The sequence below is a fragment of the Taudactylus pleione genome, unplaced genomic scaffold (genome assembly GCF_031769625.1).
Source record: "Taudactylus pleione unplaced genomic scaffold, aTauple2 ptg000436l, whole genome shotgun sequence".
Taxonomy (NCBI): domain Eukaryota; kingdom Metazoa; phylum Chordata; class Amphibia; order Anura; family Myobatrachidae; genus Taudactylus; species Taudactylus pleione.
Window position 1 is genome coordinate 4,109,859 of NW_028284838.1, and position 23,810 is coordinate 4,133,668.

General features: G+C 44.2%; 1 protein-coding gene across 3 annotated transcripts; it reads left to right on the forward strand.

Annotated features, from left to right (window-relative positions):
- Window positions 1–76: 76 nt before the first annotated feature.
- Window positions 77–22,661, forward strand: SLC33A1 (solute carrier family 33 member 1). 3 transcript variants are annotated; one of them, XM_088447646.1, is made up of 7 exons: window positions 77–202; window positions 7,497–8,269; window positions 9,221–9,411; window positions 12,233–12,417; window positions 16,217–16,334; window positions 18,924–19,139; window positions 20,420–22,661. In XM_088447646.1, exons 2-7 carry the CDS (start codon window positions 7,543–7,545, stop codon window positions 20,591–20,593), a joined length of 1,611 nt encoding a protein of 536 aa, XP_088303772.1. In that variant the 5' UTR covers window positions 77–202; window positions 7,497–7,542; the 3' UTR covers window positions 20,594–22,661. The 3 variants fall into 3 exon arrangements, with proteins under 3 accessions (XP_088303772.1, XP_088303771.1, XP_088303770.1); XM_088447645.1 differs by having other exon boundaries at window positions 7,522–8,269; XM_088447644.1 differs by lacking the exon at window positions 77–202 and adding an exon at window positions 337–430.
- Window positions 22,662–23,810: the final 1,149 nt, after the last annotated feature.

A 23,810-nucleotide genomic window follows, 5' to 3' on the forward strand; every position in this document is an offset into this window, starting at 1 on the left:
AGTTCTGCGTGTCGGGCCTCGCTGTCAGGGCAGTTAACGTCGGATTGGGGGTGATTTGTCCTTTTGGAAGGTCCGCCCCCCCAGCAACAAGAACTAAGATAACTAGTTCCGAGCTGGCTAAAGAATGAGGAACTTTTTCTAGGGCGGACAATATCTCCAGGATGGCCGGTGAGAGATGGTAGTGCTGAGCTGTCACATACAGGTAGGAGAGGGTGAGGGTTGCTGATTCCATAACGTGCCTGGTACACTGGGTCTGTGGTAATGCACTGGCCGTGTATGTTATATCACTGTGCAGCAGCCAGGCACAGCAGGTAGCTCTGTGTATCCACAGCTCCTGAGACATGCAGTCATATGGAGCTAGGACTTAGGGCACATATCATGGTAGCTCTAGCATGCTTTACAGAGACAGGAGACATGTCTCTATTTTACAGTGAGTAGAACAATGCCTTGTTCCCCTATTTCCTTATTACTTTGTGCTGTGTGAGCACCTACCTACCTACATTACATGGGTACATTACATCATCACACCACATTAATACACCGCACCCTCCACAGATACATCCACCCATAACTGATTATTTGCAATACATTATATAACCTGCTTGTGTTTGAAAATGAATTCTGCCATTTACTATTGGAAATTGCTATAGTGAACAATTATGCGTGCTCACATGATACCGTACATTACAGGTTAAGTCTCCCATATCCAAATATTCTGAAATACCGAATATTTTTAGCATGATTGAGATAGTGAAACTTTTGCTTCCTACATCAGGGTCCATAGGGTATCCACAGGATACCTTGGGGTATAGGTGATGCCGTCAGGCATCGGGCACCATAGAGTTAAGTTTTCAGCCTCCCAGGATGTACTAGGGTCCCCCTCCTATACCCCGCCCCCGAGCCAAGGCATCTCAGTTTCGTTTGGTGCCCGGCCGGAGTCGGATGCACCTGTTAGAGGGGGGCTAAGAATAGCCCCTGAAGTTTCTTCAATGCAGCCGTGGCTGCACATCTGGAAGTACAGCATGGACAGTCAGTGCTCACGTACATGCTGTCTTCCCTACACCCCCGCCGGTACCGATCTGGGGATGCTGGTAAGCATCTGGGGTCCCAGCTAGCGGTGACCCCAGATGTTTGGGACCATGGCCGGATCCAAGGGGGCAGCAGGTAAGCAGCGGGGTCCCGCGGTGGGACCCTGCTGAAACATGGTCCAGAGTCCCCAGGCAGGGGGCTCCCTGGGGACTGGATGCAGCGTGGAGCCAGGTACCTAACCTGCGCTTCCACTACCCCCCTGGGACAGCGGACCGCAGTTGAGCGGTAGCGCTGCGGCGTCCCAGGGGTTAATTGCATGCCAGGGGAGCACGCCTTCCCTGTAGCACAGCCGGCGCCTCCCCCGCTGCACACAGCCCTCTCTGCACTGTGCTGACTGGCCCTGTGGCAGCACTCCTCCCCCAGGCCGGCCTCCTCTATGCTTCTCGGTGGCCATCTTTACAAGCGCATGGTGAACGCTGCTGGAAGCTTGGAAGCGGTGGCATCGCGGTCTGGGTCCCCCGGCATACCTCTCTGTTTGGTTCAGGTCTGTGTATGTAGCGCTGTGTCCTACCAGGCTCTGTGTCTGCGTAGTTGATTATCAGCGCTGTTAGTGCAGGAATTGATTTTCTTTGCATTGTATGTGACTTCTGCTAGCGCTGCTGCCTGTACTTTCATTTTCTACTGTCAACCTTTTCACTGTCCCTGATCTTTTTCTGCTAAAGCACTTGCGGTGCGGTGATTGCAGGGTGGTCTCACACTATACTACGAGTATCAGTGAGAGGGGTCACATACTTACCTTCATGTCTGAGAGTGACTTTCCTCTCCAGCTTTTGTGTACTACGTGCAAGGTACCTATAGCGGAGGGGGAAGGTAGCGCGCAGGGGCTATGTCGGCAGTGTTATTTATTGGCGTGGCCAATTACTGTCACGGCCCCGGTACAGGAGCCGCCCTGGGCTTGTTTCGCCAAAGCGCTTACAACCTTCGTGGGCCAGTTAGCTTCGCAGCCTGCGTTCTCACAGATGGGTTTGTCCCAGCAGTCGGTGGTATAGTCACCCATGCAGGGTTTCCCGAGACAATTGATGGTACCACACAGTCTCCCTATTTCCCCTCCCCAAGTCTCTCAGGAGCCTGCGTGGGTTAATTCTCTGACAAGTTCTGTACAGCACTTGTTGGACGTGTTACAAGGGGAGTCTGTGTTGAGGCCGCATAAGCGGTCGGTGGCGTCTCTGTCCGCTCCTTATGAGGATGACGACGTCGACGGGACGTCTGATGATGGGGAGATTCTGGATCTTTTGGACCAGGAACCTCTCCGTACTAAAAAGTCGGACGCTAGGTCCAAGGTTTATATTCCTGGACTTATTCGGGCAGTCCGCACAGCTTTAGTGATTGAGGATGAAAATCCTCCGGTGTCCAAATCTAAATATGCTTTTTTTAAGGATATTAAGGGTGACGCCACTTTGTTTCCTCTTTTGGGTCAGTTAGTGGACCATTTAGAGGAGGCGTGGAAACATCCGGGCAAACGGTATCAGCCTCAGAGGCGCTTGGCGGTGGCTTATCCGTTTGCAGATAATTATTTTTCTAAGTGGGAATCCCCTCCACAGGTGGATTCCCATGCGACATGCCTAGTCCGCAGTGCCACATTGCCCATGCCCTCCATGTCTTCCTTGAAGGATGCTACGAGACCGTAAGGTAGAGATTTGCCTGAAGTCCGTTTATTCCCTTGCGGGGGGGGGCAGCTAGGCCGGCTATGGCCATTTGTTGGGTAGCCAGAGCTATGGAGCGCTGGGCTGATAATTTGTAGGCGTCTTTCGATTCCGACTGTTCGGCTGAACAGACCGAGTTGATAGGCAATTTCCGGGACTCGGCCACTTATATCAATGAGGCGGCCTTGGATATCAGTACCCTGGCGTCTCGGATTTCTTCGGGGGCTGTCGCTGCTAGTCGCACCTTATGGTTGCGATCTCGGAAGGCGGACGCTGATTCCAAGAAGGGCTTGGAAGTTTTGCCTTTCAATGGAGAAGTCCTCTTCTTTGGTCCGGATCTGGACAAAATCGTAGCCACGCTGGCGGCAGCCAAATCGGCATGTCTTCCGTCTGCTGCGGTTCCTTCCAGTTCAGGTACGTTGTCCTTTCGGTCTTACAGGGCCCAGGGTAGGCCTAAGACGCAGTCTTTTCCCAGACAGGCTGGCCCCAAAAAATCGGCCAAGCCCCGGTGCTGCAGTTCGCCCAGTGTTGGTCGGTTACCACGACAGACACTTGGGTTCTCGAGGTGGTTTCTCACGGGTACACCTTCTCCTTTCGCCACAGGCACCCGTCTCGATTTTTCACCACGGGTCTTCCATCAGACCGGAACAAAGCCGTGGAACTACGGAAGGTTTTGCACACTATGCTCCAGGCTGGAGTTATAGTGCCTGTTCCATTCTCCCAGAGGGGCCAGGGTTTCTATTCCAATCTGTTTTTGGTGCAGAAACCCAATGGGTCGTATCGTCCGATCCTCAACCTCAAAGCACTCAACAAGTCTTTGTGGGTGGCGAGGTTTCGGATGGAGACCCTACGGTCCATCATTCTAGCGCTGGAACCTGGGGATTACATGGTGTCGTTGGATATACAGGACGATTGACTGCATGTCCCTATTCTTTTACGCCATCAACAGTTCCTCAGGTTTGCAATCCGCAACGACCACTTTCAGTTCCGGGTGTTACCTTTTGGGCTGGCGACAGCACCACGTGTATTCACCAAGGTGATGGCGGCCATGGCAGCTTCCCTGCGGCTGCAGGGAGTCCGCATGTTACCGTACTTGGACGACCTTCTGTTGGTGGCAGGATCTCCAGAGCTCCTTCTACGCCACTTAGACCTGACCATTGCGGTACTGCAACGGCACGGCTGGTTGATAAACTGGCAGAAGTCCACCCTGATACTGTTTCAGAGGATTCTGCACCTCGGAGCCTTATTGGACTCCGGACAGCAAAGGATCTTTGTGACGGGGGAAAAGATCTCTGCCTTGCAGTTGAGGGTGCGCAGTTGTCTGCAGAATCGCCGTGTGTCTCTGCACTCGGCGATGATTTTACTGGGCTTCATGGTGTTGGTATTCGACCTGGTGGAATATGCCCAGTTTCACTCCAGACCTCTGCAGCAATTGATCCTGTCCAAATGGAATGGACTGCCTCAGAGTCTAAAATCCCAGACGATGGTGCTCACTCCGGAGGTTCGCCTGTCCCTAGGCTGGTGGTTGCAGACGACCCATCTCAACAGGGGTCGTCCGTTCTGGGTGGCGAATTTCGTCCTGTTGACAATGGACGCCAGTCTGCGAGGCTGGGGAGCAGTCACGGGTCCACACTTGTTCCAGGGCAGGTGGACTCGGGCGGAAACAGAGCTTCCAATAAACATTTTGGAGCTCCGTGCGGTATTCAATGCTCTCCAGCAGGCACATCGGGTTCTCCAAGGTCACCCAGTGCAGGTCCAGTCGGACAACGCTACCACCGTGGCCTACATAAATCGGCAAGGAGGAACCCGAAGTCGGGCGGCTCTCGTAGAGGTGTCTCGGATCCTGGTTTGGGCGGAGCGCAATCTCCCGGCCATATCAGCAGTCTTCATCCCGGGAGTCCTAAACTGGGAGGCGGACCTTCTCAGTCGCCAGGACGTTCATCCGGGGGAATGGTCTCTGCACCAGGATGTCTTTCAACTTCTGGTGGACAGGTGGGGTCTTCCAGAGATCGACCTCATGGCGTCACGGCACAACAACAAGTTGCCGGTGTACGGGTCTCGCATAAGAGACGAAAAGGCATCTCTGGTGGATGCTCTGTCCGTCCGGTGGACGTTCCGGTTTGCTTATCTGTTTCCTCCGTTTTCCCTTCTTCCACGGGTAATCCGGAAATTCAAACAGGAAGGAGGGACGCTCCTGTTGATAGCTTCCGCGTGGCCTCGGAGGCACTGGTTCTCAGACCTCCAGGGACTGTACGTGGACATTCCTCTGCGGTTGCCATTACGTCCAGACCTCCTGTCACAGGGTCCTTGTCTTCACCCGGACCTAACTCGGCTGTCTTTGATGGCGTGGCTGTTGAGACGGCCATGTTAAGGTCCAGGGGGTTTTCCAGCTCTGTAGTGCAAACAATGCTAAGGGCTCGGAAACCATCCTCTGCAAGGATATACCATCGTGTATGGCATACGTTCTTCCATTGGTGTCGGCCGAGAGGTTATGCTCCTTCGGGAGTTCCATCTGTCTAGAGTATTAGCTTTCCTACAGGCAGGACTGGACCACGGGCTTCGCCTGGCGTCTCTGAAGGTGCAGGTGTCTGCCCTGTCCATCTGGTTCCATCGTAGGATTGCTGCAATCCCTGATGTGCGCACCTTTATGCAAGGTGTTCTCAGAATTCAGCCACCTTTTGTTCCACCGGTGGCACCTTGGGATTTAGCTGTGGTCCTGAGGTCTCTCCAGGGACCGCCGTTTGAACCACTGGGCTCAGTGGACCTCAAATGGCTGACAGCTAAAACTATTTTCCTTCTGGCCATTGCTTCGGCCAGACGTGTTTCTGACTTAGGGGCTCTCTCCTGTAGACCCCTTTTTCTGATTTTTCATAGGAACAGGGCAGTGCTGTGCACTCGTCCTGGTTTCCTTCCTAAAGTTGTTTCCAGTTTTCACATCAACGAATAAATCGTTGTGCCGGCTTTTAACTCACCTGATCTTTCAGTGGGTGAGGCCACTTTGGATGTTGTGCGGGCCTTAAGGATTTATGTTGACCGCACTTCTTCGTTTAGGAAGTCGGACGCCTTGTTTGTCCTCTCTGGCTTCCGTAAAAAGGGTTGGCCTGCTTCAAAGCAGACTTTAGCAGGCTGGATTCGTATGGCCATTTCAGAAGGTTATCTTCATGAAGGCCTTCCGGTTCCTTCCTCTGTGAGGGCTCATTCCACTAGGTCTGTGGGTCCTTCATGGGCTGCTTGACGTGGTGCCTCTGCAGTCCAGATTTGCAAGGCTTCCACATGGTCCTCGGTCCATACCTTTGTGAGGTATTACGGGTTTGACACCTTTGCCTCTCAGGATGCTTCCTTCGGGCAGCGGATTCTCCTTTCAGCACAAGAGCGTCCCCACCCTTAAAGGATACTGCTTTGGGACATCCCCAAGGTATCCTGTGGATACCCTATGGACCCTGATGTAGAAAATAGGAGATATGGTAAGAACTTACCTTTTGTTATCTCTATTTCTACGAAGTCCATAGGGTTCCACAGGACTCCCGCCCTGTCGCACCTGTGCTGCAGATGGGCTTTACTCTGGTCACCGGTTTTTCCGTCTCCCTCTGGTGAGAATGTGATTCTTGTGTGTGTCCAGATCTTTTTTCTCTTTCTTCTTTCTCCTCCGACGACCTATGGCTTGGTACGTAACTGAGATGCCTTGGCTCGGGCTCCGGGGCGGGGTATAGGAGGGGGACCCTAGTGCATCCTGGGAGGCTGAAAATTTAACTCTATGGTGCCCGATGCCTGACGTCATCACCTATACTCCAAGGTATCCTGTGGAACCCTATGGACTTCGTAGAAATAGAGATAACAAAGGTAAGTTCTTACCATATCTCCTATTTTTTGATGGTTCAGTGTACACAAACTTTATTTAAGGCACAAAATTATAAAAAATATTGTATAAAATGACCTTCAGGCTGTGTGTATAAGGTGTATATGAAACATAAATTAATTTCATGTATGTGCACAAACTTTGTTTGAGCCACAAAATTATTGAAAATATCATATAACATTACCTTCAGGCTGTGTGTATAAGGTGTACAGTATATAAAACATAAATGCATTCTGTGTTTAGATTTGGGTCATATTCCCAAGATATTTAATTTTGGTATGTAAATTCTCCAAACATCGGAATATTCCGTTATCCAAATACCCCTGGTCCCAAGCATTTTGAATATGGGAGACTCAACCTGTAAATCTGTTTATTATATTGTCTTGTCCCACATTTTTTGAGCTCGGAGGATTGACTTTTAGATTAAGGATAATATAACTCATTCCTGAATACTGTTCCCTGTGAGATAATTTTAGATGCTAAACTGGAAGTTTTCAATAATTTTTTAGAGACCTCTATGTTTAGCTCTTATCATGTCAACCCCTGTATATGTGCAGGGATTCAGTGTCCCCCCTTTATACCTCAAATTGATTACTTTTCAAACTCTTGATGTACCCAGATAAATCGGTTATCTGGATATAGCTTTCAATAATTGTTTCACTTTAATGGCCACAGATATGAGGTGTATATTATAACCTCATAAGCTTGGTATGTTTGTCATTTACTCTGGATATTTTTAGGTAATCATTACATTTCAAATGTGGTTTTACTTTTGTGCAGAGTGCTGTATCGTGAGATATATTAAATGAATACTCATTACTCAGATTTAGTTTGAGTATGCCACTGTATAGTCTGCTTAAAGTTGTTTTGTACTATTGCATGATCTACTCCAACGTTTCTTGACATAGATATAATATTTCCACAATTACAAAGGAGCCAAAGAAAGAAGCTGAAATGACACTTACACACAAAGACAGCAGGCAGCGTCGACAGCACTATCAATTTGACGCCATGAACCGCGATGACCACAACTATCAAGATGTGCTGGAGGAAGGAGACGGAGAGACATTATTACATGACACTGAAATTCCAGCACACAGCGGAATTCTAGGTCTCCAAGGGGAGCTGGGGAATATCCTCTTGTTGCTCTTCCTATATATTTTGCAGGGAATTCCTTTGGGACTGGCAGGGAGTATTCCGTTAATTCTCCAGAGTAAAAATGTGAGTTATACGGACCAAGCCATTTTCAGCTTTGTATTTTGGCCATTCAGCCTGAAGCTGCTCTGGGCACCACTGGTAGACTCTTTATATATCAAGAAGTTTGGCCGCAGGAAGTCTTGGCTAGTGCCTACACAGTACCTAATAGGATTGTTTATGGTTTATCTGTCATTTACAGTAGATGACCTCCTGGGTGGAGATCATGGACCTAAAATGTTGGCTTTAACTGCTACTTTCTTCCTGTTTGAATTCCTGGCTGCCACGCAGGATGTTGCTGTGGATGGCTGGGCTCTGACTATGCTGTCCAGACAAAACGTAGGGTATGCTTCAACGTGCAACTCTGTCGGACAAACTGCTGGATACTTTATGGGGAATGTTCTGTTTCTAGCACTTGAATCGCCAGATTTCTGCAACAAGTATTTAAGATCTACGCCTCAGCCTAAGGGGATGGTCACACTCCCAGGTAGATGCCTTACAGTGTATATATCACTTTGTATTATATGTGTGTTTCATATGAGAGAGAATATTTCTTCTGAACGTTATTACTTCTATTACTATTTATTTTGGGTCACCCATTTTCCTATTTAACACTACAGTGGGTTTTCACTAGTAAGTGCTACATACCTAGGATTGGGGCTGTCACTAAAGAATATAAATTAACAACTGTTTAAAGAGGACCAGTCTCACAATTTAGGAGGAGTTCTAAAGTTACACACACTGTGTAATGTAAAAGTAATTCTAGGGGCATTGTATTAATGCTCTAATAGGTAATAAATCATTTGCATATCACTTGATGCATCTATTCCGCCCCTGTTGGATATTAGAGCAATTGCACAATGAAAAGATAATTTTTCACTTTGGTTGCACACATTGGTTGCCAAATACTACTAGATCTATCCTTATAAGTATCTGGATTAGATGCTGGATCACTTCAGGTCCACACAAGAGTCTTCAGCCTGGTCTTAAGATGTATCAAGCAGTGTACAGAATGGAGAAGTGGAGAAAACAATAGCAACCAATCAGCTGCTACCTAGCATTTACCACATTCTATAAAATGATATCTCAAAGCTGATTGGTTGCTATGGGCAACTTCTGCACTGGTCCACTTTTCCCCATGCGATACACTGCTTAATACATCTCCCCCCAAAATGTGGAAAGCTACTGTTTCATGGTTGTACTGCAACATTGAGGTTTCACATGCAAAGCCACTGCTTGCTTGCCCACATATACTTCCAAAGATTCACAATTCTTCTTAGATCATAAGGATTTCTACTAAAAAAAAAAAAAAATGTTTGCCAGAGAATCTGAATCCCTAGGGAATGTTTGCTCATAATGGAACGTTCGTAAAAGAAGCATGTGAGTAAATGTACACACTCCATAGCTAATATGTAATCGATGGTGTTTGTCTTTCCAGACTTCTTGTTCTTCTGGGGAGCAGTATTTTTTATAACCACAACTTTAGTTGCACTGCTGAAAACAGAAAACTCAAATGGAAAAACTAGTAGAGAAGAGACAGAGAGTGTGACTGAGGCCTACAGTCTCCTGTTTAGCATAGTGAGGATGCCGGCGGTTCTTAAGTTTTGTGTTCTGATCTTAACGGCTAAAGTGAGTGCACTGTGTGTATGTTTACTTTATATTATTTTAATGGTGATATTTGTATAATGAGAAAACTGTGCTTGCTCCCAAACCCTTGCACTTTATCCTACCGTAAGTAAAACAGTCCTTTCATATAACTTTTTTTAACAATTGTTTAATTACTTTAAAAATTGCCTGGATGAAACCCATGCAAACACAAGGAGAACATACAAGCTCCACACAGGTAGGGCTTTGGTGGGTATCACACGCACAGCACACACACAATGGCTTGCAAAATTATTCAACCCCTAAAAAAATCAACCGATTGGTCTACTAAAGAATACACTTATGCAGAATGTTCCAGACAGACTCTTAGGGTATATTTACTAAAGTAAGAGTTTTTAGAAGTGGAGATGTTGCCCATAGCAACCAATCAGATTCTACTTAACACTTAAATAACACCTTCTAGAAGATAATAGCTAGAATCTTATTGGTTGCTATGGGCAACATCTCCACTTCTAAAGACTCTCACTTTAGTAAATTTACCCCTTAAAGTTAAGCTGGGTGCACACCATACAATACAGCGTATGATATCTACACATTGTATAGTATGTACGCTCAATTCATCGATCCCACCTGTCGTTCATTGAATTGTCATATCTGCTGTGCTGCACATGAGATGGGACTATGCAATGAACGATGCGGTGTAGTTACATGCAGCATGTAGCAACAATACATTGCGCCGGCATACAGTGTGTACAGCCCACAATGTATAGTCACATCGCCGGGTCGCACTGTACCCAGCTTAGTTTCAAACTCATAATTCATTATTTGTTGCAGTTTTTATTTAAATAAGCTGTATGTATATAGTGCCATATGTTTGCTGAACATTCACAGAAAAGTACAGTGAAAATAATCCCTGCTTAGAAATATGGTGTATTTCTTTTCAGCTTCTGCACAACTTCTATTATCACTCCTCTCCTACTGGTTTGGTAATTGTATACTTAGCAAACAAGAGACTTGGCATATTGTTGTGCCATCCATTGTGTTGTCTAATAAAAGCGGAAGAACCGATTCAGTAAAATAAATAAAGAATGTTTTAATGCCACGTAAGTAGCATGAGTGATCCCTAACCGTTCTTTGGGGGTGATTCAGTAGTGGACGGAATTGCAAAGCTGCATGCAAGCAGCTTTGCAATTTCATCCTTGCAAATGCAGAAAGAGGTGTCTGATACCCCCTGCTGTATTTGCGAGGTCGCAGGCTGGGAAAACCATTGCAACCATCAGTGGATGGTGCCGGCCAGCTGAGTAAGCCTCACCTTACGCAGGCTAGCCAGATTGCAAGGCCAGGAAACTGCGTCCGTGGACTCAGATCGTGGCCTTGCTACTCCCAGAAAACCGGGGTGTCACGCTCCCGTTTCCGGGAATGCTGGCCGTCCCCACACCCCCCAAAAAATGCCTCTGCCTGTCAAACAGGCAGAGGCATAGCTGGGGCTGCGTGTGATCATGCAGGACCCGTTCTGCTCATGCACAGAATGGGTCCTGCACACGCAGAGATTCCCAATAATCTGTAATCTGCGTTCAGCATTGCACGCTGGATCAGCCCCTTTACCTTCTACCACTTTGCACATATGTAAGGTCAGGTTCAGTAATTCTTTCTGAAAAATATAGATGTGTGTAAGAATATGGGTGTAACTGCTAGTGTGTCTGGATTTGCATATGGCACCTCTTTCATCTGTAAAAACAAAAATTATCTGTAATCTGTAAAGATATATATAGTTTATAACAAAATGGTCAGATCCGGGTTACTGAACATGGTTTCAACCCGTGTTACTGCTCTTCATACCCCTTTCACCTTAAGGCACACATCCACTAGACGACAGGCAAAAGACTGCACGATTACGACACTGTAATCGTGCAGTTGTTTGTCCGTGATGTGCCTACACTGACCGAGCAGTCGGTCAGTGAAGGCACATCAATCATCTGCAAACATGTTGAACCTGACGTTATCGTCAGGTTGTACAACATATATGTACGATGATAGATGTCTAAACGACCAGCGGAAGAGCACATCGCTGGTCGTTTTAGACATTTTCCTAAACGATTTGCGAACGATTGAACGATATTGTTATCGTTCAATCGCTCAACTTAATCGTGGATGTGTGGCTTTAGTCCTGAGTTATTCCAGGTCGTTACCTTTCACACTGCACCCGTGTCATCTCTGCAAAACAGCGTATGTCATTAGAAGTGAACGGCTCACAAAGATGAGTCATAAAAAGTTCTCCTGATCTGCCAATCAGCTCCTTTTACAGCTTTCAGACCACAGCTTATCTGGGTTGGCCCCGGGAATAACCCTGGTTGTGGCCAAGGTTGAAGAACTGGGACATACAGCCCGGGTTGACCCTTTCACACCAAGCCAGGACCCGGGTTACCCCGGCAATATCCTAGGTCAGAGGCTTAGCGTGAAAGGGGTATTAGGGTTACATGAGGCCTGGAATTGGAAAACACTGTTCTAATCTATTGCACAACCAAGTATCAGACACAATAGGTGACATTTATGAAACCGGCACAGAGGGAAAGGTGATGTTACCTATATAAACCCAGGGCATTATAACTTTCATATCTTTTAGTGCAGTTTAGAAAATGAAAACAAATGCTTGTTGTTAGAGCACCTTTTCCCTGTGCATGCATCTTCAGGAATGTCCTCCCTCCCTGTTGTTACTTCCACACTGACCGTTCATGAGTGTGCCACCATACATACATTGCCCTATATGGTTGTTGGAGCATGCTTTTGTGAGTGTCCAACCCATGTGCTTAATTTCACCAATAAAGTATTTTATTTGGTCTTACAGATTGGATTTTCAGCAGCTGATGCAGTTACTGGTTTGAAACTTGTAGAAAGGGGAGTCCCGAAGGAACATTTGGCTCTTCTGGCTGTTCCAATGGTACCATTACAAATATTACTGCCTCTCATAATCAGCAAATACACGGCTGGACCCAAACCACTGAACATCTTCCACAAAGCCATGCCTTTCAGGTCAGTGTGCAAACACAGTGTCATCGCAAAAGCTGTATTGATGTGAAAAGTGATTTATTTCCTTATGCATTTAATATAAAATAGAAGATATCATCTGTCCATGTCTGTAATAATACACAAGATGAAGTTTTTTATTGGTTACAGACCTATCGTATGATTTCAGATGTCCTTCAAACCTACATCAGTGTTGTCCAGTTGGCGGCCTGCAGGCTGTTTCCAGCACTATAGGCCACCTCTTGATGTTCATAGCATGCCACAAGGCTGTCATACTGCACTGACTATGCAGCTTTAAGCTGGCCAGACACTAGACCAACTTTCATCCAACCAGCCAACTAGTTGATTGGTTGGAATGAAAATCTGGTAACGTATGGGAGTAACTGATGATCAGCAATTTGCTCCTAAATGCCAGAAAACAAATGAAAATGGTCGTTCAGACAAGTTTGTTAAATGTTTGATTTAAACAATTTGTTCAAACGACAGTTTTTTGTCCATTTTCCAGCGTTTGGGAGCAAATTGCTGATTGTCATTTGCTTTCATACCTTACCAGATTTTCATTCCAACCAATCAACTAGTTGGATGTTTGGATGTAAGTTGGTCTAGTGTGTGGCCAGCTTTACTCTCCAGTCACAAGAGCTGCTTCCAGTTTAATAGTAGCTAAGTAGTTTCATTGTGAAACTGTTGCTTGAAGTCATGGCTGTTTCATTAGCTGAAACCACTGGTCATTAATAATGGATGGAAGCTTCCTCTCCGTTGACTTTCCATACTACAAGGGTATTCTTACTGCTAATGTAGAGAGACCACTGACAACCACCAAAGAGATGTATGGCTATTCTATGTTTGGCTTAGGTAACATATTGTGGGCAGTGGGCTTTGGTGTGCAAGAAGGCTTTGTACTATACTTATATAGGACTGTGTTGGGCATGATCTGCTGAACACAGAGCAGTGCATAGTGGGCATAGGACTGAGGGTGGACATGAGGCTATGTAGGAATAGGCAACATATGGTGGAAATATGACAGTGGTGAGTTTTATTTTTTTGCTGACACCTTACTGTAAATTGTGACCATTAATATGTGATCAACAAGGGACGATTATCATGGGGCGTTTGTTTCAGGCAAGGACCTGCAGAAATGTGTAATTTGGGCATGGAACTGTCCTGATAGGGGCTTCGCAAAGCTTTATGTGATGAGAATGGCTCTTTAATGTACATTACTTACTTTCTTTTTAGGTTCCATAAAGCCTTGCTTATTTTTTGCTGAAGTCCCATTAAGGTGCTAGCATATAAACAAGGTTCTATTTACTATAATTCTTAGAAATGATGTGACGGACTCTCATGGTTAATTGAATCTCCCCCTAACTATATATATATATATATATATATATATACTCTATCTATCATGCGGTTATATCCATTTCTTTACTGTTATCTGCATACTACTCGCTAGGCTGCGTTCGCATTCTGTGCATGCGTACGCATCGCAGTGCGCGAACCAGTGCGAGCGATCTGGAAGCATTCGCTCGCTGCGCATAGACTGCCCGGCTGAATGAGTGACAGGTGGTGACGGGGGTGTGGAGGTGCGAATGCAGGCATGCCTGAGCGTCTTAACGCCGTTTCAGAGGCCTGCATAAATAAGAGGCAGCGTCATAGTCCATGTCACTTGGCTGAAATTTACACTGAATCACTCGCAGTGCTTGCGTCAGGGTATGGTCAGCCGCAAACGCTGCGATCGCATCCGATGGTACTCGATGTATCGATGGTTGCATACACTTACTGGAGATGACGTGTGCAAGTGGGCGTCTTAAGACAGGCTGGTAGGCGTCTGCATACACATTGCGATCGCACGCTAAGACATAGTGGGTGTGCTAATGCCTTGCCGAAATTTGCGTACGCATCCAGCGAGCGACTGCATCTAGCGAGCGGGTCTGAATTGAGCCCATAATGTTACACAAGTATTGCACAATGGCCAAGAAGCCAATTTTGGCCTATTGCCACTCTTGGAATATAATTGCATACAGAGGCCAATAGACAACTCTTCTACCTTTTCATATATGTCTATTAGTGATCTTATTGATTTAGGGCCTGATTCAGAGTTTGGTATAGAGGGCCTAATTCATCATGGATCACAACAGCGAATGCAGATCAGCTGATGGTGCGTACAGCGCATGCAGTGTGCGTGCGTGAGTTAGCATTTGTATCGCTACTGCGATCAACTATGCAGATACAAAGCCATTGCAGACCGACGATGAGACGTCAGCGTTTGGGGGTGATGATGGAGTGGTTGGAGAAACGCAGACATGCCTGCCGTTACTTGGGCGTGCATAAATTAGCCACTGCGACGGCCTACGCAGCTTGTGTACTCTGCGTGTGACGAGGTGAGCAATTTCTGTGTAAGGTCAGACCTGTTGTAATTGTGCGTGACGGCATGATGTTACTCGATGTTCACAATTTATACGCAGGACTGCAAGGTATTAGGGATGTGAGATAGCGGTAGTGGGTGTCTCTATGCTGGCTGTGCGACGGCTTTGCTATTGTATTCGTTAGCATATTTTTGCAGCTGCGATCTGTGATGAATCAGGCCCAGAGTAAGATAAAGCAAGTAACTGTGTACCTGGACAAACCATGTTGCAAAGTAAGGGGAGCAAATACATACATTTTTTGCATGCAGGGTAAATACTGGCTGCTATTATATGTAGCCCACAAATGCTGGACAGCTTATTTTCACACTACAATGTAGATGTCAGTTTGGACACTCCCCTCCCAAATCTAACTCTCTCTGCACATGTTACCTCTGCCCCACCTGCTGTGCAGCATGGTTTCACCAAGATGCACATAGTTGCTTTCAGATCACATTAGTGGTGATACTGGTCAAATTGCCTAATATCTCACCGGGCCTGGCAACATCAGTGTGCTCTTATAGATTTATTTTCACTATTTGTTGTTACTGTCTATTTATTTGGAGAATATGCAAGACAAACCGTACTATAGTAGGAATGTACAGTATGTAATGCAGCAAACTTGAAAATCAGGTTATATTACCAGATATCTATACTGTATTCCCACTGAAAGTCCGTAATTGAAATCCCTTTTAAACTCTAATAATTTTACAAGTGATTATTATTTATAGTTTATGATACTAGTGCAATAAATTCAGATTTGCAATTTTATTAAATTGACAAAGTAATCTCTGGTGCCTCCCATCCATTAATATAATAATTCAGAATTTTTTAATTTAATTTCCTCAGTAGATTATTAGAAATTTGTTTTAGTCCCAAATACTTCCCAAGTGCTTGAACTTGTGAATGTTACTACTGAATTATGATATGTTAAGCTGCATACACCCGGTACGATCTGCACAACCAACGATATTGCTGAACGATTTCCCTTGAACTTTTCTGTAGTGCAGGACAAACGATATTGGGTGTACACACTGATGTGTATCTATGATAGATATCTTTCAGTGAAGTCCTCCTGCCACAACTCTGAATATGTAAATCGTTATGATATCGTCCAAGTTGGCCTGCATGTACGGACGACCACAGATATTGTTATCGTCCATGCGGGAACACACATTGTTGGTCGTTTACTGCATAAAAATAAACTATTTATCGTTGAACGTTATTGTTCATATCGTTCATAGATACTGTACCGTGTGTACGCACCACTAGAGTGTAAGACTTGAAAAGTGCTCAGAATGCAATGACACCTGTTGCAGAGATGACCGTACACTTCACATTCGCTGCCTGCTCGCTCTTCTAATTTCGTTTTAATGCAATATGGATTTTTCACATTTCTCTTGTAGATTGCTCATGGGCCTGGAATTTGCCTTTTTGGTTTGGTGGACTCCAAAAGTAAGCCACGAAGGAGGGTTTCCGATTTACTACTATGCTGCTTTGCTACTGAGCTATGCCTTACATCAGGTGACTATACTTTTACTCTTCATTTGTCCATCTTTACTCTCAGACCCGTTACTCAAGCCTTGTACTCTGGTTCTGTTTAAATAAAATATGACGTATTTTTAGTAACAATTCTGAAAGTGTAGTATTAACTGTTATTCCTCTAACGTCTGTTGTCTTGCAAGTCATTTGTTTGTATCCTGATCCCCCTCAATGTACTTTGCTGCATATTATGTTGGCTTGTTATAAAAATATTAATTTCTGCACAGTGCAGAAATGTGGGGGAACCATACTGTGAGCCCTATCATTTCTTACCTACATCTCCCAATTTCAAACTTTATTAAATATTTTGCTTCATGCAATGTTATATTTCAAAAAAATAAAAAAACCTTCAAAATTAAGAGAATCTAATGATGGAGATGGTCTAGTTTACCCCAATTGTCCCTTTTTTGTAAATGTATAACTTTAAGCAGGCGAATCAAGTAAAACAAATACATTTGCCATTGTTCACTAAGCTGTCTGCTCATTGTTTGTTTGCAACCTGTGACTAAGTATGAAGGACGTATGTTCAGCAGACCCTGCCAACATTTATCTGCATGTAGTGAAAGATATTAGTTTTCTAATTAACTTGAAATGGCAAGCCGGGCTGTGACCAATAGTCTTCATGCAAGGTGCTGATCGCAGTGTAGCAGAGTAGGGTACATTTTAATTTAGAAGCCCAAAGTTTTGGTTGCAGCACTTTGCTACTAAAGTGTGGCATACTATTATATGTAATACTAGCTGTTGCCCACAGCTTCGCCCACAATGAAATAGCTTTTGCCAACATTTTTTTATTTGAGATGTTATACTTGTTTTGCCTTACATAGGGGCACTTTCACGGGAGTGGCCCACGTGACCAGCAGCTCTTATACAGACTGGTGGCAGCAGCGCCTTCACCCACCAATTCACCGCTCCCCCCCACCCCTTACCGGCAGTGCACGCATGGTGCCACACCTGTATTTTGCACTGATGATGTGATTACATGTTTGGTTTTATTATTGCTCAACTTTAACTTGGCGGATCGAGATGAAACAAAGTGCAGGTTATATCTAGGAGTTTCCGCTACAAAAAGATGCAGTTTTCATGAAAATCGGTTCAGTAGTTTTTGTGCCAACTTGGAACAAACAGACACAACATTATTAGTTTATTAGTATAGATATAAATCTTTCCCATTCAACCTTCAGGGACCCACAGTCCTCACCGGTCATCAGACCACATCTCTTGCTCCTCCAATGCCCATCATACCCCAACACATGTCCCTTTAGTGCCCCACACAGTAACTGGACAGACCTGTGTGCAGCAGAGAGGAAGATAAAGACTGGCCACCAGAGAGGGGATAGGAAAGTAGCAGTGGGATCAGCTGTGTTATGCAGAGGCATGGGATTTCTGCTACAGTCACACCTCAGTCCACTGCATGTATTAGTCCTGTCCCCACATGCTCCCACTGAGGACAGGAGATAAGGTGCCCATCATTGTACCAATTCTCTGTACACACTAAAGCTGTGTACACACTAGCGACTGTGAGATGCGATGTAACGATACACTGCAAGATCTGGTGTGCGATAGCGCAATGTGTCATTTGCATGCTACATGTAACAGCACCGCGTCGTTCATTGCATCGTCCCATCTGCTGTGCAGAACATCAGATGTGATGCAATGAATGACCGTTGTCAACGACGGATCGGACATGCACACTATATGATGTGTGCGATATATCATTACAATCCGCGTCGGAACAATATATAGTACAAAATATTGTATAGTGTGTACCCAACTTAAGGCAGAGCCCACCATGTGCTGGCTGTATCTCTCCTGGGATCACACTGCATCTCGCCAGTCACAGCACGGACGCCCAGGAGCACACCTGATTCTGTCCATTCCATTCACCAAACTTTACTCCTGTTACCAGCTCCACTGCTGCCTGAAGCCCCGCCCCCTGTTCGCCCAACGCCTTATGTCTAGTCCTGCCATTGAATTACATCCCTACCTTGCTTACTCACAGGTGGTGTGGGCTATCACGGCCCCCTGACACACAGCTCTGGGCTCTCGGCCAAGTCACTTGTATGGCGTGATATTACTGCTTTGGGGTCTGGGCCTGCATGGAGTAGATGGGTGATGGCCTCATTCATCATCGAAAGAGAGTTTGGATCAGCGCGTAATATCCAATCAGTGCAGTGCTTTCTAAGAGGACAGGGTGCAGTTGTTTCCTCTACAAAATTGGCAGGGCTAAAACAGTCTAGCAGGAACACTATACAGTAATGTGGAAGATGGTTTTGTTTTCAGCCTGCTATATACTTTGTTTTTTACATTGGATTATACATCCATATTTCACAACATTTGTACATCTGTTTCCTATCCTGTGGTCAGATATTACATTTGTAATCTGAGTTGCAGTATTATTTTTTTTGTAAATGTATTTGTTTTATTTTTTGATTTGTTTTATAGATAAGGTTTTTCTTAGGGTCTGGACAAACTAAGATTGTTCCTCTCCCAAACAACTTTAATCTAGCATAACCGTATGGGGAATGTGTTCAAAACGTCGTTTTTATGGCAACTATTCATTTTGTCTTCCAGATTACATTATATAGTATGTTTGTGGCAATCATGGCTTTCAATGCCAAAGTTAGTGACCCCCTAATTGGAGGAACCTACATGACTCTTTTAAACACAGTGTCTAATCTTGGAGGGAACTGGCCCACTACAATGGCCCTTTGGTTTGTGGATCATCTGACAAGTAAAGAATGTGTTGGAGCAGATGGACAGAGCTGTGCTGACCATGAAGCTGCTGAGGTAAATGTGTATATATAAACCATCACCTATTTAGTTCTTTTCTCCACTGGACTTGGTTGTAGAAGCAAGGGGAAGAAAAAGCATGGGTGTAGATGGGATGGGTGACAATGGGATGAATACACACAAAGGGGTGGAGGCAGAGAGGGACACATAGGGAGACAGAGACAGGTTTTTATGCAGCGAGACGAGTGCACATGCAGATTGAAGAAAGAGACATTAATAAAAACACACAGAGCGGTCTGAGACATGGTACAAACATGGAGGGGGATGAAGTCAGAGTGGACAAGTGAGGATAGGGGACCCTACTTACATTGAGGTCTGTCGGGACTAAATGGGGTGGGGATGTAATGACACACACACACACTAAACAGTCCTGCATGTGTAAATGGCCATGCTTTGCCTCTATAAGGCTATAGGCAGTGTGCAGTCCAGCCTGCAAAGATGCTGGCCCAGGTGATTTTGATTTGGGACTGGATATCATGCCCACGGTACCCCTGCAAGTGGGATCTGGCCCCTCTGCGCGCCTTGAGGCACTGTTTGGGAACCTCTAATATAGATAACTGATGTGGAGGTTCAATGAAAAAAAAAAAAGTAGCTCATCTAAAGTAACAGATAATGTAATCCTACCATACTACTTTTATTATGCACATTAAAAGAAATATCCTAGCATTCCACAATTATGTTTAACTTGTCTTTTATATTGTAAAGAAAACCAAAGTGAAAATGTACCATGAATATGTAAATACCATCAAATCTGGATCTGCCAGATGTTACATTTATTTTGTCATTAAAGCTGCCCTACCACCTGGAGTATTATAGCTCAGTGCTTTCCATGGAGCACCTGTTTTCCCAGTGCTCTGTGGTTAGTCTTCCAGGCCCTGCTGAAGACCACCAAAATTGCATGATATTACATTTGAGCACAGGGCTCTGTGACAATGGAGGGTCATGAGAGTGGGAGAACCAATGGATAGACATTGCGGCCTCTGATTGGTTCTCCCACTTCTGTAGCTATAGGTTAATGAAATGTTGATGCAGCTTCAAAACCATAAAGGGTAACTATAGCAAATGTAAGATAAGTTATTTGAGAGTCCATTGTGAAAGGTCTAAAACATGGGCAGGATTGGGAAGAGCTCCACAGCTAACAGAATCTAAAAATCATACATTCACCAACAGCATTGCATTGAAAAGCAGAGAAGTAGTATTTTCATATGAATATGATATTTATTATACTCTTAATGCATTCAATTTTTTTCTCTTTTTTTTTTCTCATTATCGTGCAGTCTTGTTTAAAATTAGGTGGCACATGTGTGACTACACTAGATGGTTATTTTGTGGAGTCTATTGTGTGTGTGGTCATCGGCTTCTGCTGGTGGTTCTTTCTGGGACCAACGTTTAAGAAACTGCAGGATGAAGCACAGTCTTCGTGGAAGTGCCGACGGAGGAGTTTCTGTTAAAACTGTATTGAAGAAAATGTGGAACGTCTGCATTCATTTCTGCCGGAGAAGAATCACTCTGTCTAGAAAATGGACTAAAGTGCAAATGCTGCGTTATCAGAAAATGGGTCTACCACAAGGCTTGTGTAATTCTATTCCATATGTCCTCATTCATATCTGTACATTTTGCCTGCAGTGCATATATAACAGGCAAATAGTTTGTAAACTACAGGAGAACAACAATGGTTACAGGGATTGGTACAATTAGGAGCGATTTAAAATCCAACTCATTAAATGTAAACAAGGAGGAGAACTTGTCATTAGGATTGCTTTATCTTTTTTTCTCCACCATATACCAATGTTTTACCCCAATGCAAATGCACAGCAGATGCCAACAAACTTAGCATTTCATGAAAGAGGAGATCAATATCAACCTTCTGTCCATCATCACCAATTTCAGTTTGTTTGTTTTTTTTCCTTCCTCCTATTGAGCAGCAACTGTTCTTTTATTTTCTACATTCTGGGATATATAATGAATAAACCATCCTTTTTAGTTACTACAAGTTATTGGCAATATCATAACAATGAGCATTGTATTGTTGCATTCTGGGTCTTCTAGTTCGATGTGAAAATTGCAGAGACTTTCTTTGGCATCACACTTGCATTGTAAAGAAACACATTTTTGCTGCTTACAGACATGGCACTACTTCAGTAGCTTTTTTTCAGTTTAGGTCTATGACCATCTAGACCGTTTCACATTGATTTCAGTGGACATGGGTTACAGCACCTATATAACCCTGTTAGGTGAAACACTAGATGTAGAGGGTTTGTGAGCCTTAGAAGCTTGGGAAACGGTTTGTGTACCAGCAACGCGAAGATCCCATAAACATTAGTAATATGAAGTTATAGTAGAGCTCTGCTTCTTTTTATCAGCGCCTATTTATTTTTTAAGATTTCTTATAGTACTCCAGTTTATATTTTATTATTATTTCCCTTACTGTGAAGTTACATCCGATATGACTAGGTTATCTGGGACTATAATACTTCCCGTAACATATTATTGTAGTTTAGGGATGGCCATCTGTTAACTATCGGTGGTTAACATCAACGGTGTCTAACCATCGGCAAGAAACCATCGACTGTTTCGCCCACCGGTCGTCAGCCCTGCTCTATTAGTTACTGGGCAGCGGGCCAATCGGTTTTGGGGGCGGGTACTCGTGTGCTGTGACAGGGGGCGGAGCTATGCTCTGTGTCCCGGTGTCAGGGAAGGTAAAAAAAAACCTCTATTGTGGGGCTCTGTGCCATTGATGGCGGAAAACCATTGGTTCATCGCCATCGATAGCAAAACCATCGGCCATTGGTGATTATACCGTCAGTGGTTTGTAATCATCAGTGGTTGATGGCCATCCCTACTGTAGTCCCAAACTCACTGATTAATATTTCTCATATGGAGGCGACAAAGTATGTAGTATACAATATGTATTATTAAGAATGGCCATGTAGGTACTGTAGCAGCACTGTAGCCTTATGTTACCACATGCTGGAATTGCCCATTGTAACTGCTCTAGTTTTATATAGATCTGGTATTTGTCATTTGCAAAGCAGAACATAAAGTACGGTCATTGACAGCAGCTGAAAATATATAGTATTTGAGCACAAGAAGGTAGATTCTTCTTATAACTGTAATTTTCATGTTTTGAAACTTTTCATATTTCTATGTTTTGCATCATTCATATTTTCCAGTTTGTACAGATATTTTACTCTTGAGTTTCCATATATCATTATGGGCTGGGACCAGTTACTCCAAAGGTTATTTTATTATCATTTATGTGCTTTTGTAAGCTTTTAAAAATATTTATAAGACAAAACCAATGATCTTATAACACAGTATATAAATTTCTTTGTTTGAAATGATCTTTTAATTATGAAATTGAACATTTTTGTATAAACAGGAATCATTAGTTATATGGTCTATTTTCCTAAAGTGCTTGACTGACTGTAAACTTCAAATCCGAAAGGGTGAATCTTTGTTCTTACAGTTAAAATGATTATATGAATATTAAAAAAAAAAAACAAAGATTGTCATTCATATGTGTCTTGTTTGTATTTGTGTTTCCAGTTACTGGTTTTCAGTTCTACTGATGTGTTCTTGTTTATTTTTTATTGGCTTTCAGATATGTACCACTGATCTATACTGTACACAGGAGAACATTATAATTATGTTTAAAGGTTTAATTTTCACACATTGGATTTGCCTAGCTTATGAAGCACATTATAATAATGTAATTGAATAACATTTTAGCTTTCAACTAGTTTTTGCAATGTTTTTGTCATAACCAGACCGCATATATTGTTTTCATGCTTTAAATGGCACACTTGATGAGCAGAAAATTGAGCGGGCATGGCAAGAAAAAAAACTTTTACCAACCGGCATTGACATGTAAACAGCAGCACAAAGGTTAGCAAGTACCTATTTGTCAATGTGGAGTCAGTGCAGAAGTGGGAGTGACTGGATCCGGCATTTTGGTAATCTTAGCATCTAAACATTAGCAGCTGAGTAAAAAAGCAGCGCTCCGGTAAAAGTGTTGCTGAAGACTGCGTTGTGGAAGGCACCCCCATATTTGAACGTTTTTATATTCAGTTTTCCCTGATGTAATGCTGCACAGGTGCACAAAAAGATGTGCAGGCTCGGATAGGTTCGAGTTTGCACGTTGAGTTCGGATTTTTCCCTCCAAAAAAAACGGAACTCAGAAAGAGGCAAAACGTCATCTTACATGGACGAACATCATCATTCCTGGACGTGACTTTTGTCCAGGAATGATGATGTTCATCCATGTAAGATGACGTTTTGCCTCTTTCTGAGTTCCGTTTTTTGAAGGGAAAAATCCGAACTCAACGTGCAAACTCGAACCTATCCGAGCCTGCACATTCCTAGCCACAAATACTTTTGTGCACAACATGGGGTAGGAAACGTTGTGTGTGTGGGTCCCATTATGAGGATGGACAAAGGTCGGTGCCGTATTTCAGGAGCTTGGCACCAATGTTATTTTTCTTGCCATAAATGCCAAATTGTCACTTATTTTACAACTGCAATAACAGGGGAGTAATTGACAGTATTAAAAGTTACCGCTGCTAATGGATTCCCCAGAGGCTATTCAGTTAGCCCTGAAGTCCGGGCCGACGCCAGCATTAAACGGGGATTTTTTTTTCGGGACCTCATGTGTCCCGAAAAGTAATC

Coding starts and splice junctions, on each gene's coding strand:
- SLC33A1 (XM_088447644.1), top strand. CDS start 393: ATGCTTTACAGAGACAGGAGACATGTCTCTATTTTACA. Junction 431..7,496: donor AGACATGTCTCTATTTTACA/GTGAGTAGAACA, acceptor TTCTTGACATAG/ATATAATATTTCCACAATTA. Junction 19,140..20,419: donor CTGACCATGAAGCTGCTGAG/GTAAATGTGTAT, acceptor ATTATCGTGCAG/TCTTGTTTAAAATTAGGTGG.